Here is a 16,950-nt window from a genome sequence, read left to right as displayed (position 1 = left end):
ACAAAACAAAAAAACCCCCAAAAAACTGAAAGTTACCTGTCTGAATACTTTCCTCTCATGTATTTCTGTGAATATAGTAGTGTGTGGGAGTGTGTAGTTAATTTTAAGACACCAAAAGCATTCCAGCTTGTTCACAGAGCTCACAATTATTGGGACTTCACAAGACTGTGACTAACAGTCTTGATAGCAAACTTTGATTTGTAGTTGCAGCCTTCTAAAAAGATTTTTTAATGCATTTGAAGTGATTTTAGAACCATGTTTGCAGTTTTTGATCCAGAAAGCACCAAACGCTTCTAACTGGCTTTTGTGGAGTTGAGTTAAAGTAATAGTAACTAAAGCTATGTTGAAAATGTTGCTGAATGGTTAAAGTGTTGGTATTTATGCATACTTTAAGCGAGTGGCTCACCACAGAGAGAACAGTCATAGATGTAGCAAATATAATGCACGTTCTCAAAGGATATGCATCTTTAAAAGGACGAAAATGCAACTGCTGTCTGTCTTTAGTTAAAAAACTGATTACAAAAAACCTTCATTATGTCATTACAACTAACTGAATGCAACACATTTCCAATCATTAACTGGGGTTAGCAACACTATTAATCTTAAAAATTCATTCTGAAGGAGTAGTGAAGTAGAAAGAGAACAGCTCTTAAATAAAACACATCATCACAAATAACCTTAATACCCTCAATATGAGTAGAACAGTAAGAAACAAGAGTAGCCAAGGCTACATTTTGTTTCTTTATATGTCATTTTACAGTTCCTTGACTGTCAAAACCCCTGCACAAAACATCTGCAATCCAGTTTAACCTGAACTCACCTTCATGCTGAAAAGCATCCTTGAGCTTAAGCAATACATCAGCAAACCACCGCACATCATTAACCAGCTGCATTACATAGTCCGGGTCCACTCCTGGAGCCCCCATCAAGCGAGACGAAAGCCCCATGCTGCTTAGAGGGTTGGGGTTCCTGGTGCTGCGGCCCATGGCCCAGGTTTTGTTGGATCCTGCTGATAGAAAATCTGAGCGGGGTTTCGAGGGGTGCCTTGGTGGTTCCTGGGTTTGCTTTGCCCCGCCGCCGCTACTGCTGCTCTTCCGTAGCATCCCAGCAATGGGAGCAGCTGCCACCTTTTGCAGGTGGTACAGTTGGCCAGCTAGCCCCTGAACTCACCACGATGCCTTCGTCCCTGCAAGGCTGAAAGACAAAGGATATGTTTAAAAAAAAAGAAAAGAAAAGAAAGAAAGAAAGAAGGGGGGGGGGTTAAAGTGTGTGTATTTAAAGTGGGAAATTTATTTTCAGAGCTCACTGACCTACTGTTACCGTTTTAAGACCTGATTATTTTATGGGTCTATTATCACAACAAACTGTGAAAACTATGCCATACTACAGGTTTTACAGTAGGCATAACATTAAATTATGAGGTCCAGTTTGTCATTGTAAAGGAAGGTTAATGTCTTTAAATGATGGCTAACTTGCCATAACAACATTTAACTTGTATTTAGTCAGTAATATCAAACATTAAGACTTTTTTGCTGGTAGCCGAGACCGTGAACGTTACATATAAAAATAACGTTAACTGTATACATCACTCATTTTTATATAAACCAGCACATTACACCTTTTAAAGCGATTTAAAAAGAAAGGGGTATGCTTATTTAACATGTTTACCTTACACAAACATTAATTTAAACTCTGCAAAATTAGCTTTTCGTTTATCTGACAGTTTGCAATGAAAAGCGATGTTGTGTCTTGTGTGGAAAAAAGCCGACCTGGGTCATGAGCTGCTTCGCTGGCATCGTCAAAATGCGGTTTTTTAAACTTACCAGTTCGGTAGGTTGTCATAGTGGCCAGAGTACCGAAATTAAGTTTTTCTTAACAAAGGCTGCGAAATATAAAGAATAATCCCACTGGTTTAAAAAAAAAAATAAATAAATAAAAAGAAAGAAAAAGGTTAAAAATTAAATATCTCCATCAAAGCCAAAAAGTTGACCGGATAGACTCACTGTATGTCGAGAATGAGCTGATTCTCGGCAACTCTCTAGTCAATCGTAATTTAGAACTCGGTTTGTCACGTGTCACATCAGCTACGTTTTCATTGGATACAAACTCCCAGAAAAAAAGCCATGATGCATTCAAGTACCGACGGACGTTTTACAATTATGGTTTAAAAGAAAAGACGAACACTTATGTTGAGGTTGTCTCGACTTACTTTTAAAATAACTCTAAAAATAAGTTTATTCTTGTCGGATGGTAAAAATATTTAATGAGCATTTAAAATAAACAACCTTGCAAGTCTCATTAACTATATCGCCTTAAACCGAGTATTTAGAAGGTCTCTTCTTCCCTTCTCTGCTAAAGTAAAATTGAACGGATGATCACTGAATGCGTCAAATTATGTTTTAGACATTTTCCAATATTTTGCAATGAATGTTTGTTTGTTCATGAATATACGCAAATAAAAAAACAACAACACTTCTTTATACTGAAGTTATTAATACATTAAAGGTGGAGTATGTACGATTTTCAATATTTTTAAAATTAACTAATAAAATAACTGCAATCATAAATAGGTTTTTGAACATGTAGGTTCCAGTCTGTCCAAATTTGATACGTTATTTAATTACAAGTTTAATTAATGACAAATGACAAAAAGCACTTTTTTTTTTTACTGGTAGGCAAACATTTAAGAAGGGTCTTTTTCATTAATTAAACTTGTAATTTAATAACATCAAATATGGACAGACTGGAACCTACATGTTTAAAAAAAAAAAAACTAATTATGATTGTAGTTTTTTTTTTTTAGTTAATTTTGAAAATATTGAAAATCTTACATACTCCACCTTTAAGAGATTTTCCCTTCAAGTCTATTGCATATATTTTAGATAGTTGTATTTTCTAGTCTCTACAGAAGTTATTCTGTTTTTGATGTATAGGATAGAGATGAGATGCAACTTGTTCTTTTTTGTTTCTGAAAAAAAAATGGAAGGAGATAGTTATGTTTGTATTGCCCACTCAAAAAAATGTCTTAAACTGAACTATAGTGTTGGCAAGCTTGCTGCCATCTAGTGTAGGCTACATATACAGGAAGAAAACAAAACACTAAAAAAAATTGATGTGGATCTTGATGTTTTATTCGTATCATCTTGTAATTTTTTATTTTTTTAATTTTGTAAAACTATACAAGCACACAAAAATGCAACAAATTCAATTTACATGGTTAATTGGGATTTGTCTTTATTTTTTTTTTTTATATACAAAAAGATGAATGTATTCTCATCTAATTTATATTTCTAATTTCAATGCACAGATAAAGTTGTCATTCACACTGATTTAGTGAAACCAACCATCACACACACACACACACACACACACACACACACACACAGTTCACATAAACAGGGAAGGTCACTCAATTCGAACATTCACTCACACTATAAGAAAAATATGCTTACTGTAAATAAAAAAGAATTTTGTTTTCACAGGATCCACACAGGAAAGGAAGAAACCCTTTACATTTATCAATATATACACATTTGATAATCTCCCCCCCTATTTTGTTGAAGATGAGACTGACTCCATGTTAGCGTTACTGAACGAGGTACTGCATGAGGTAACAAGGTTTTTCGGTTCAGAAGAGCTGGGTGTAAGACAGTGTTTGGAGGGAACAACTGATCACCGCAGATTTTCCCATGTGACCGTTGTTTCTCTGGCACAATTTGTGAAAGCACCTGGGTCACGTTTGGGGATGGGGGAAAAATATAGGTTGAACAAAAAAAATTTTTTAAAGAAAGAAAAGTTCAACCCATTCCTTTTTCCATCTGGAGAATTGGACCATCAGAGCCTGATCCAGATGTGATAAGATGTATTATCCTGATCTGCAGAAAATAACTCCTTCGTCACAGCGGAGTTTAATTACTTAAGCTAGAATATTCAAATGTCTATTGCTGTATAGTAAATATTGCTGGACAATCAGACATGATATTGTTCATGTGAATCCTGATGATGCTGTATCAGTCAAGTGGATACAAACACAATAGTTTCCAAGCTACAGATCACTGTTAAAAATCACTATCTTTTCCACACCACTAATCAAAGTACACCAGATGAGCCTGTGTGTTGTCCAATGTGGCTAAACTATCACTAAAACGTGTCAGAACATCACATCAGCAGGTTAATATTGAGGCAATACTGTTTAAACAAGTGGCCAATCACAGAAGCTGCCCGCACCAAACATAACAAATGGGTATTTTTTTTTCCATTAGTGTGTATAGATCAAAAACAAAGTTTTCTAATGTCAGCACCACCCTCGCAGCTTCTAATCCAAAGAAGCAAATACCATTATTCACCAATATCAGTAACACTGTTTAAAAAAAAAAAAAAAAAAAAAAAGAGAATCTCAGGGATAGTAGACTAAATAACTTAAATATGTAGATTTTGAGCTGAGAAATCCCTTTCTGTAACTGCAAGGTAAGAGCAATGCCCTGATTTTGTATTTAAAAACAAACGAAAAAAGATCAGTGTTCAATATTTGTTTACACACACGTATATTTACAAGAATCTTCTTATCTTCTTTTAGGTTTGTAGAGCATCAACACTGTGAAAACTGGTAAGGCTATCCTAGGGGGAAAAAAAATCTCCACAGACAAAGAGGCCCAACCTGTAATAAAATATCTTAACTACTAAAACACAATAAAATACATAACACAACTTGATATTCATGTAGAAAAAAGCCTGAGGTACTTGTCAGAATATCTGAGATCAATCAGGAGGAGTAAGCAGCTGAGGGCTTACCCAGTCAAAAATGAAAACAAAACAAAAAGAACAGAAATAAAACAGGATATTAGCCTCACAAAATGGATAGCTATCACATGTTAGTGTTATATTAACAAAGAATACATGAACATCTACAAATCCTTGAGTATCCTGGAATAGTCACAGCAGCATAACGGACATTCAATGTATGGTATTCATGTTATGGTACAGCTATGGCATTGCATTTGAGACAAAGGCAACCATTGAGTTCTCCTTGCATGACATACAGTGACTGAGGTATCTGGTAACTGGTGTCCAAATGAGTCTACTGACCAAACACCCATGGGGAAAAAAAAACAGACATGTTGCTTGCTCAAGTATGGCCCTTGCAAGAATAAACTTCCAATTACCTGTCCATGGTTCTTACTTTAAAAAAAACAAAAAAAACTATCTGCCTCGCATCACTTAAATCTTTAGATTCTCACACTTCCACTCTCACGCAAACACACACACACAGTTAAACTTAAGAATGTGTAACATTGCAACTCCGAACAGCATCCGTCAATGCCCCTGGCACCGGCAAAGGAGTAACTCTGAATTTCAACTAACTAAAAAGAAAGAAAAAGAATAATCCAGGAATATGTCCATGATAGCTAGCTTGATAGCTTGGCTCTCAACTTAGAGAAAATGTTCCAAAGAAGCCTGCTTGATACCTGAGAGGTAGTTCTGAGGACAAGACGCTTGTCCCAAATCTTCAAAAAAAGTCAAAAACGTCCAATACAACTGCTCGGCTCTCATTTAGCTCCCTCCCTTACAATAAAACACCTGTGCTCCAGATTTTTTTTTCTTTCTTCATTTTACGCTTTTTTCCTCTCACCTTTTCTATTCTGAGGAATTCACAGGTTTAATATAAGGGAGCACCCTCCAAGTTAAAGAAAGAAAAAAAAAAAAAAAAAAAAAAAAAAAGAGAAGCTTCGACCCCTGAGGAAGATGAATATATTTTGTCTAACAGTCTCAAAACAGTTCCTCTGAGGTGTGCAGCACATCGTCTGAGGTTTGGAGCAACGGTTCATTTCATTTGGCCGCAGACGATCATGACTACAACAGGAAAGACGACAACTCATGAGGTAATAAAAAGACTAAAACACAAAAAGGAATACATGAGGTAATGATACAGTTTAAGATTTGACACATGGGTATTATCAGATGTGCCCATCGCATAGCTTTTTACTACTTCCACTACAGCAGATGGATGTGTTAGTAAGATCTGACTTCCAACACAAAAACACTGAACAGAGGGGGAATAAACAACAAAAATACCAGTATTGGGATAAAATAGCAGCTGTGTTTAAGTTGCTAGGATCTTTATGTTGTTAAATATTCACGGAGATCCACTGAGTTTGGATTTAAACAACGAAAAGTCAGGAGCTCGGGTGAAGGATGGTGTCACCCGTTCAGGTGCTGGACTCTTTGGGAGGTAGGTCCTCGTTGATTAGAGACGTCACGATGGAGACGGGGCTGTCTGAGGTAGTGCCACCTATCGTCCTGGTGATCTGACTGATGCGCTCCTCCACGCAGCCGGCTGACAGCCGTGCTTCTGCGTCGTGGTCCCAGCATTCCTCGATGGTCTCGCACATCTGGTTCAGGCCCTAAAGTCGTACACAAGAAGCACATTTGTAGATGTTTTTTCTACTATTATTGCTTGGAAGTTTGAATATTACAAGTTCGAAGGGAAAAAACCCCAGATCTGATCCAGAGAACTGCGTCCTCAAATAGTCTTTACTGGAAAAAAGGATGCAAGGCATCCTGGTATTGCTGTTACTTCTACAGCAGCCATTCTTCTACAATTACTCACAGGATGTTTGAGCCAGCAGTCCTTGATGACTGGACGCATCTTTTTGTGCACGACCACATCCTGCAGATCCTCCAGAGAGGGGTGCTGACCTATTTCATCCTCAAACGGCAGCATGTACTCGCCAACTGTACCTGAGGTGGGCCAACAGAGTGGAAAGAGCAAAACATAAAGAAAATAAAACAAACAAATCACTTTTTTTTTTTTTTTTAAAACAAATGGTAAAATTAATGACAATATTAGATATTAAGAGTAACTGCATCCTCATTAGAACTTAACCTCTGATCAGACAACGCTGGAGACAAAACTAAAGAGAAAACTAATCCTTTGTTTATTAGGCCAGCCTGAAGCAAAGTGACCTTTCACCTGTGGGCGAAGCAGCATTCCTGCCCTGTTTGACTTACCGTCTGTCTCTGAGCAGCGGGACACCAGCTCCCACAGCACCAAGCCCATGGCGTACATGTCTATCCTCAGGAAGGAGTCTCGCTGAAAATTAATGGCTCCCTCCAGCACCTCTGGAGCCATGTAACGCCTCGTACCAACCTGCACGGACAATGTATCGTTACATTTAGACTGCAGTTTAAATAAAAGAAATTTTAAAAAACGCATCAAACCTACATGGACACACAGCTGCGAGTTATGATGTATAAATATCTCCACTTGTGTGAGTTTAGCTTTTTATCAAACTTGCTTGTTACTTCAAATATCAATATTAGCTTTCAGAGCAGATCAACTCAAACTTGTGTATATTCCTGTCTGACGGAGCTAAAGCCTCGAGATCATTTCATTATTTCCCATTCATTACATTTACTGGAAACCATTATCCCATGGAACTTCTTCCAACTAAAACACAGATGAAAAACAAAACTTTGTTTTATCTTTGAAGATAAATATATACTTCGGAGTGTGTGGATATTTGTACAACTGTACAAAGCATAAAATGTGTAAGAAAAACTAGGTTAAAGCTACAAAATCTTCTTTTTTGGAGCCAATGCATACATGAAAATTCCAGGTGAATTCCCTCATACCTGCCCGTGTGTATCTCCTGGAGGCTTTCCAGGTTCAAACCGGACAGCCAGTCCAAAGTCTCCGATGACTGCAGTTAAATCATCTCGCAGCATCACATTCTTACTCTTGAAGTCCCTGGGGAATTAATTCATTGTTATTAAACTGCCTTATTGAGTTGAGCGTTTCAGTCACAGCATTTGCACCAATTAGTCAGCAAACTGTCAGGGTTAAGCTACAAGTACAAGCACCCTACTGGAAGTTAATCCATGATCTAAAAGTTAAAAAAAAGGTTTGTGTTAAATCAGTCTGTGGCAAATTGGGATTCCAAAAGATGAATTTGGGTGAAATTTGTGTGCTCCCCCCTATGCCCAAACAGAACACAATGGCACCTAGGATATAGTTCAATAGTTAAAAACATCCTTTTCATAAGATATTTTCCTTGACTTAGAAAATATGAGATGAAGAGAAGCAAGAGGAGAGGTTTCTGAGGACTTGGGGGGGGGGGGGGGGGGGGGGGGGGGAGTCAGTGAATTGATGACCACATCTATACCAAACTGAAGCTAAAATGTTCAATAAATATTTCACAAAAAATGCTTTAAGATCTTTTGCAATCTTATCACATTGTTACAGAGAAGCTGTATATTGCATGTATCATGTTCATAAACTAAGATAAAACAATATTGCTTTAATATCATGGTTGGAGAAAAGGAAATGATACAAATGCACCATTTATTGTTGTCACAGACTGCTCTTTCACCCTCTTGCCGTCAAATTTTGCAAACAAATCACAGTAAGTGTGACAAAGTAAATATAACTGAGCATCCCTTTGAAGGGTGCACCTGCAATGAATTCTGGGACCAAAATCATTTCATTTTTTTTCATAAAAAGGTGCTCCAGTGTATACTTTGCAAAAGGAGACAACAAGGGAAGCATTGAAACCCCCTCCCTTAACATTTACAGAATCCAAGTAGCTTTTTATGACTCCTACTTAGATACTCTTGGGTCATTTCATGTTGTTAGAAACCTTCTTAAGGTTTAAAAAAAAATAAAAAAAAGATTGCTTGACTTTCCCAATCTTCCCCTGCTGCTCATAAACATCCTCCTTTGAGTACTTATCCTGTAGTTTCTCCACACAGACTGAATCTCAGAAGCACAGTTGTGCCATCTCTGTTCAAAACAAACTCGCTGCGTCTTTATCATTTTAAAAAAAAAAGCTCCAAATAAAGGCAGTGAAAACATGTTAGGGGGGGTACCGTGTATCAACTCTGCATCTCAGACTTTGAAATTTACAAGATCACGATGCATTTAAGTGCAACCCATAAACTCAAAACATCTTTAAATCTGGGCAACAAACTATAATGTTGCTTTTAATAATATTGAAATAGGGATTTACATTCAGACCGAAGCCTAAAGTTAAAAAGTCCTGTTGGGGCATCATTAGAACAGGTAATGCTTAAAATGTTTTTTCTACCTGTGTGCAATGGTAGGCTTAGGTCCCTCTCCCTTATAGCTGGGAATGTCCTCATGGAGGTAGGCCAAGCCGTGGGACATTGTCTCCGCTATGTGACACAGCTCCAACCAGGTCACAGTGTTACCCTTCAGGTGGTCAGTCAATGAGCCCTACTCACACACAAACGCATGAAAGGTTAAGAAGCAAGGATTAACAACTCTGCAAGAATCTTTAATCCATCACTAAGAAGCTTTGCTATTATTCGGCAACCAAGAAGTCAGCTGCTGTGACCATGTCACGTAAGTAGTACTTCCCAGATCCGCCTGTGACTGTGATAAATTACACCCCCCTTTGCTGGACAATTAAAATACACAGAAATACAAACCAATTCTCTGAACTCATATTTAAAGAAAATGTTTTACACATTTAATATTATATATTTAACAGCAAGGAAGGAAGCAGAGGCAGATGGCTGCCTGTCCTGAGCCGGGTTCTGCCCGAGGTTTCCTTCCTGTTAAAAGGGAGTTTTTTCCTTCCCACTGTTGCCAGTGTGCTTGCTCAGGATGGGAGATTGAGTTGGACTCAACTCAATCTGTTGGTTTCCTTATATAGGCTATTTTGAATTGGCCTTCATTATGTTTTCCCCTCTGTCTGTAAAGCGTCTTGAGATGGCATTGCCGTGATTTGACGCTATATAAATAACGTTGAATTGAATTGCAGTTGCAAGTGTACCAAAATACAAAATATATTATTATTATGTACAGAATAATATGCCCTATCAGAAAGCCTTAACATAATGCCACATCTGAGGTACTCGACAGCTCATTCAATCCTTTGAGTATTTAACTGTATGGTTTAAAAAATAAAAATTATCACCTCAGACTCATTTGAAGAAATATTACCTTTCAGTATTCAAGACCAAATGCAGCCTAAATGACTTCTATTATACACGATGAAATCTAAAACACATTACTGCTTTCAATGCATGAAATAAAATCCTCCCTTTAATTAAAGCTGTGATGCTTTTTTTTGTATTTTTTTTAAAAAGGTAAATAAAAGGCTCGGCCAAATACTGGAAAAGGGCCAGCAGTGCTTTGCTTTGTAAAATGATGCAGGAATCTGCGTGCATGCTCAACGTGTGTGGATATGCTCTCACCCTCTCGTGAAACTCCGTGATTAGCCACAGCTCTGTTTCCAGGTTGGTGCCGTGCTTCTCTGCAGCAATGTAACGCAAGATGTTTTCATGCCGCATCCCTGGGGTCATGAATATCTCCCGCTCATTTTGCCATGACTGCTTATCCTGTAAACACGAACCAAAAGATTTTCTGTTCAAGCCTTGGTGATTCACAGAAGAGAAAGGAGTTGTTGCTTTACATGTCACAGCAGGAGTCTGGCAAATCTTCAGAACAACAGGAAGTGTTGATTAGAAACATTCTGGGTTTTTCTCAAAGAGTGAAAGGTTTCAATCTTATGGAAATTTGCCCGTTTTCCGTACAAAGCAGCGAACAGCAAGACAGAAAACTGCACGCGAATACATCAGTGACATACCTGAACGGGGAAAATCTTTACAGCAACGTATTCGCTCATTAACTGAGCCTTCCAAACGCAACCAAATCGCCCCCTTGCTTTGATTTCCAGCAGCTGCAGGGGTTTCAGACCCACCAAAGGGGATGGAGGAACTGGTCCAGGATCCTGAATCAACATGAAAATAAAAGTCTCATTACTCTGCTAAATCCATCAAACATATGCCTTTTATTACAACTGCTAAAAAATGTCCTGCAGCAAGTCAGACCACAATGAGGACTGCCTCAATCTATCACTTTAGAATAAAGTCTTTTCACCTCGCTCAGGTCTACATGGCCATAGGGAGGCTTGCGGTGGCGGTACATCCACAAGGCCAGAACGAGGGCCAGGGACAGCACACAGAGCGGCAGCAGGGAGTACACCAGCACATTGAGCAAGGATGGCACTCGGGGTGGAGGCCGGATTTTCACTGGAAAAAGGGGAACAGAAGAATCACAGCAAGTCAGCTCCATGACCTGCAGGTTAGAAGCAGCATTACCAGCATCCCCAACAGACTGCGGGACCTGGTTTTAATAACGAGGACATTTTCTCTGAGCTCAACCAGCCTTGATCCTCGACTGACGTACGACTAGCTGTGGTAAGATTGAAGGAAAGCAAGAAGCAAGTCTTATAAAACCATTTGATTTTTGTCGCCTCCTGCTCTGCTGATAATCAGCGCTGAACTATGCATGTAGAGATACTCAGTGATGCAACATCACACGCAAGTCCAGCAACCAGAGTGTACTTTAAAATAAAAAAATACAGCTAATTGCAAAACCAAGCAAACTGAATATTGCATCCTCAAATAAGCAAACAATTTCTTATGTGACAAAATCCAAGAGAAATAACTTTTAAAGAGAAAAGAAAAAAAAAAAAATAAAAAGACTGTGGGGCTTGTATATAATAAGACAACAAGAAGTGGATTAAAAAAAAAAAAAAAAAAAGCTTTATGGACATGACTGTGACAGCATCAGTCACGGGATTATCATACACTTGGACACAACAGATCCACTATCACTTATCAGCAGGGCTTATCCAAATCCTCTGAATGCACGGCCTTTTGTTAAACTTCTAAAATAGAAGTCAATATAATTCATTGTGTATCAACATTATCACTTGTTATCCTTAGACAATGACATTTAATCCCAGAGTGTCACATATCTCTAATCTAGAGTTACCAGCAGCGATACCTGGATGGGATCAGGTGGTATTTAGAAAAGTTAGAACTACTACAGGTCAAAAAAAAAAAAAAAAAAGAACAGCAGAAAAATGAATCAAATGCAATTCATTATAAATCTAAGATGAGTTTTAAAAAAATAAAACAGCCTGAGTTACCAAAGTTTAAAAAAAAAAAAAAAGAAGCTCATTTACGCAGAAAGCGTTTTCCACTCACCTCGGTCGCCGCTGCCAATCATATCAGGAAGATGGGTGAACCGCTCGTTGCAGTAGTTCCCCTCGCAGCAGCAGAAGAATACCTGAGGGTTTTCCTCCATGGAGACACACTCTTGCCTAAAACATCAAATGACACTTGCATGATTTTCTGTTAACAAAACAAAAAGGTCAGATGGAAGTTACAAAACATAAACCTTCATTTCTGTTTATGATCAAGACGTTTAATTTGGAAAAGCCGAGTCGATGGTGTGTTTGTTGTCTTTGCTTGAACTCTTTGAGGACAAAGTAATTCGAGTCCGATTTATTGTCCAGACTATTTAACTGATGTGTCATTTGGCTTTGGTTACAGGGAGCGGTGTCAATGTTCCAGTCAACAAACTCTTCTTTTACTGACATCATTAAGTCACAGAATTACACAGGCATACAAAACAGAGGATTACAAGAAAAGTGCAGAGGTGAAAGAAGTGGAGGCTTTCAGACCAAACGGAATTCATCGTATCGCTCCTCGGTTACCTAAAGCTCCAAAAGAAGAAAAACAAAATCAAGTTTAACTTGTTCTGCTGCCCTTCATTTGCTGCAACTATTGCATAGAGCATTTTCACTTCAGTCAAATAAACAAACAAACAGCTCATTCATTTATCAGGATTCAATTCTGTTTCTTCAATAAGATGAAAAAGTCTGCATTTAAAAATGTCCAAACTGTTGTAAACACACCTCTTTAGCATAATCTGGTTAAAGTCATGTGCTGTTTATGACTCATTTAGTAGCAACTACTGCCACTAACTACTTTCCACTAGACTACTGTCTAAACTACAATGTTTGTGTCACACAGTTACACATGAGGTGGTTTATAAAAAATAAAGAAACAACTATTCAAAACCCAAACCCTGAGTGGCTCAATGCCAGCATATTTACTTCCCATCACCAGGCTGTGGACACTGAACTGCACTCTATGCTGTCAATGCAAGTCATTTTTAGGGAGACTGATTGGAAGCAAAGACACTTTCCACTTATGGAAATGACTTTCTAAACTTTTGCTGGCGTTTGGTCCTTGTATAATGCACATTTTTTTTTGCAACTCGAAGTTGTTGCAATGAATTAAGTATCTTTAAGGGTTTAAATCACTGATCAGACAACACAAGTGATCCAAATGTGCATGCCTGAATGTTTTAACAGGCTTTGAAAGAATGGACAGTCTCAGAAGAATTGTGAATAGAAGGTTTATAAGAGCAGCTAACGTGCTGAGACTCATGTTTGCAACATGAAAATGAACAGTAAATGCTTCGTGTGTGTGTTATGTGTCATGTTTAGGTCAGATTTGCTTGTTTTGGCCATCCAGTGCTGCAAAATGTTGGGAATACTGTGAAAATTTCACTTCAAATATTCAAGACGGCATCTTAAAGCTGTTTTACATCATTACATCAAAAGGTTACAACATTGATTCCTCTGTTGTGTAGAAATAAAGTACCAGCATATGCCGAAATAATCTTTTCACCATCAAATCTTTCATTTGTGTTTTTTTAAAAAAAAATGCAGTAATTAAGTTAGATCAACATGTGACGCCGCTACATTAACTGCCAGTTCGCTCTGTGTAAGCTGGATACCGCGCTGTGACCCGACCTGTCATAGCAGTTGAAGTCGTCCAGCCAGCAGCCTTTCTTCACCAGCTTGATGGTCCCTGAGGAGTTGAGCCAGGAGGCATAACAGTGCAGGCGCTTGTCCTTATCCCCCTCGCAGCGCTCAAACCCACTCTGGTTGGTCCTCTCCGTGCGCCAGTTATCATTGTAGTACACACACTCCCGGGTCTCCGCTTCGCCAAGACTGTACCCTGTTATTGACAGAAGGCCTCGGTCAGCTCACACCCTCATGAATTAAAACCTGACAGTGGAAGCACAGACATATGGCATAGGATCCTCTCTGTGCCACGGCGAAACATCTCGTAGCAGAGACTATCATCGCTCTGGCACATAGCCAGCTTTGGGAGCTCTCTGTAGTGAAAAGGGAGTTCCTCTGGGCTACGAAAATTTTTGCTGAATACTGGCTCAGCATAATCCCATTGACTAAAAGATCTTTTCAGAGAGAAAAAAAGCTAAATGGTTGGTGAAATTACAGAATTTAATTAGCTAGAAAACAATGATCTGCCTGCTGTGGTATAGAAAAACGGCATACACACGTTGGCGCACTACGTTCCACTGATAAGTATTCCTTCTGGAGACACATCTGTAAGGACAGATAAGACTTTTTATTTCTACTTCCTCCAACAAGGAGGAATTGTAACAATAGCCTGAAATTCTTCCAATTAAAAAAGGTCTCTCATTGGTTTTTCCATGTTGGACACACTCGTCACACAGAAGACTGAAGCAGATAACATGTTGGACACATCATTCAAAACACATCTTCCGATATTTATGCCTGATCTTTGTTAGGAGAAAAATAGTGCCTGTCTCTTTAAATCCCTGCCTATAGGAGCTTGCCCATCCCCCCAGCATTACCCCCACCAACCCAACTACACATACACATTCACTCTACACGTACACTCACACATTCACACGTTTAGCTGTCCAGCAACATACAATAGATATTATATCATACATGGATGCATGTAATAACCAAACATCATGCTCATTATATATATATATATATATATATATATATATATATATATATATATATATATATATATATTTTTTTTTTTTTTTTTTTTTTTTTTTTAAAAGGACGGACCAGAGAGAGACAATGTTGTAAAGACTAATCACACACAGATACACACACACACACTCATACAGCAGTGAAGCTCAATGCTCCATTGAGCCGAGATGGCATTTCTGATATTTGTGGTCACATGATCCCAGAGGACTTTTACTACAAGATCATTCCCCAACCCCCTCCCCCTGTCACTTACTGAGCCTTTACACAGCAACAACATGAATTCTGGAGAAGCAGCTTACTGTACACCCCATGCCTTAATCTATAAACCATAAAAAGGTTTTAGCTGCAGCGCAGTTTGACACACAGCTGTGCCTCAGTGAAAGATTTACCACCGTTTTAAAAAAAAAAAGGAAAATCTAAAGTGGATTTTTGTTTGAACAAATATTTGTTCAGACATTGAAAAGCATGCCCAGGTAGATGAAGTGTTCTCACGTGCACATGCAAACGCGGGCAACAATAAATAAAAAGAAAGTCCCCAAACAAAAGACAAAACAATCCTCGTGCTCAATTTCACGTGGTGCCCTGCTTTGGAAACTGAGCTGTTTGTAACAGTAACCTCAAAATTAAGACTATAGCTTCAGCTGTTGTCTCTGCGAATCAAACGACGTCGATTGGAGAAAATCCTCCATGAGGAAGTGCTTTTTTTTTTTTTTTTTTTTTTAATTAACCCTGTGGTTTTTGTTTTTTAAACTACAAATATGAGAACAGACTTGAGATGTAGCCTATATGGTTTCAGGATGTTGGTGCAGCTGCTGCTTTCTATTCCTGCCACCGGCGAGGAGGAAAGCAGGGGGGACGCAACAGTTTTAAAATTGGATACCGTTTAAAAATAAAACAAAACAAAAAAAAGGCTCACATGAGCTGAAAATACTATAAAACAAACGTATTTTAAAACGCTTTTAATAAGCAGTTCTCAAATGAATCCCGAGAGAGAACTATTTGACTGTAGCGGCTAAACGCGGAGAAAAAAAAAAGGAGATTATGGTTGAGAGATTTAAATCCCGACTGAACGACAGTATTCACTGCCAGCAAAGTTTAAACTATACTAGCAAACGCGAGCTTATGCTTGAATTTCAGATTTTATATTACACTGTTAAAGGAATTTAAAAAAAAAAAAAAATGCGTCGACTAAAACAGTTGGAAATTGAACCGCAAGCATGCTTACCTGCGCATAAAGTTCCCAGAAGAAGTGAACAAGTCAGCCATGAAAAAGACATGTTCCGTTTTAAATACAGGACAGAGATTCCCCCTTCGTTCCCACGCGAACATTAAAACTCAGGTTGGCCAAAACATCAGTCCAAGGATCAAAACGACCACAGGCCTCCGGTCCTTCCAGCAGCCTAACCACCACCTCCACCACCACCACAACGCGTGTCAATAGCCGCGGCGCTGCAACAATGTTGCGCGAAAAGATACGAGCGATTAATTGACTGCCGAGGGGGCTGTTTAGTCCCTTAAAAGATGCGACATTTCGCGACGGAAGTGGACCCAAAAGGCGTTAAAACATCCAAGTCGGAAGCTCGGCGCTCTTTTTTGAGGTTATTCAGTTGAATAGTAGCACCGCTGCGTCGGGAGGTCGGTCGGGGTTTACATGCATGTTACTGATCTGTGTCCAAAATGGCTTCTAAATGGGGAATGGGCTGCAAACAGGGAAACCCGGATGTGTAAACACAAAGAGGGGAATTCAGGCAGCCAGAGAATGACCTTAACCCGACACCCGCAGACACACGCCTGAAATTACTTTATTGTAACGTCCTGTCGATCATTTTTCGCGATTTTACACACACGGCGAAAGAAATTAAAAGTGCAAAAGAGAGACTGGCGTTTCTCCCACGCCGCTATTTGTTCCGCTTTCAAGCGACGTGGGACTTGTACTTTTTGTACACAGACGTGGGATTTAGCTCCACTTCTTGGTTCTTATCACTTAGCCATAGGTTTTAATCATAGTTTTAATTAATTAACATTAACGTATCTGTCATGGTAAAAACGGGACGGCAACAAACTTACCCTCATTAAATAGAAATAAATGATAATATAGGCTGGGTGAGATTATATCCAATCCGAGCAACAACAATGATAAAAAGGAATGCTATCTTCAAAATATAAATGTTTTAGGTTTACAGCTTTTTGCCTGTGAATGTGACAAATATCTATTGTATTCCCACAAGTACTAAAAAGTGATGAATTCAGACCCCCCCCATCTGAATGATATTTTATGCATAAG

At 38.6% G+C, this 16,950-nt stretch overlaps 2 protein-coding genes across 2 annotated transcripts in view; both read right to left on the bottom strand.

The window, feature by feature from the left end:
• Window positions 1-1,103, bottom strand: part of LOC306758955 (rho GTPase-activating protein 29-like) — a gene marked incomplete at its 5' end in the record, with an annotated part of 28,629 nt that extends 27,526 nt beyond the window's left edge. The window contains one exon of the mRNA XM_079244408.1: window positions 821-1,103. Coding sequence (XP_079100534.1) covers window positions 821-1,103 — 283 coding nt within the window. The remainder of the gene's footprint in view (window positions 1-820) is intronic.
• A 2,274-nt stretch (window positions 1,104-3,377) lies between these two features.
• On the bottom strand, window positions 3,378-16,287 carry LOC306758656 (activin receptor type-2B-like). Its single transcript, XM_079243997.1, has 11 exons — window positions 15,892-16,287; window positions 13,638-13,845; window positions 12,019-12,134; window positions 10,904-11,055; window positions 10,611-10,754; window positions 10,219-10,362; window positions 9,084-9,232; window positions 7,633-7,747; window positions 7,009-7,147; window positions 6,608-6,738; window positions 3,378-6,401 (listed from the first exon to the last, which is right to left on the bottom strand). The coding sequence occupies exons 1-11, from the start codon at window positions 15,941-15,943 to the stop codon at window positions 6,207-6,209; spliced, it is 1,545 nt and encodes a 514-aa protein (XP_079100123.1). The 5' UTR covers window positions 15,944-16,287; the 3' UTR covers window positions 3,378-6,206.
• Window positions 16,288-16,950: the final 663 nt, after the last annotated feature.

This window comes from Telmatherina bonti (assembly GCF_933228915.1).
Source record: "Telmatherina bonti genome assembly, chromosome: 7".
Lineage (NCBI taxonomy): Eukaryota > Metazoa > Chordata > Actinopteri > Atheriniformes > Telmatherinidae > Telmatherina > Telmatherina bonti.
This window is presented reverse-complemented; position numbering and strand designations above follow the sequence as displayed.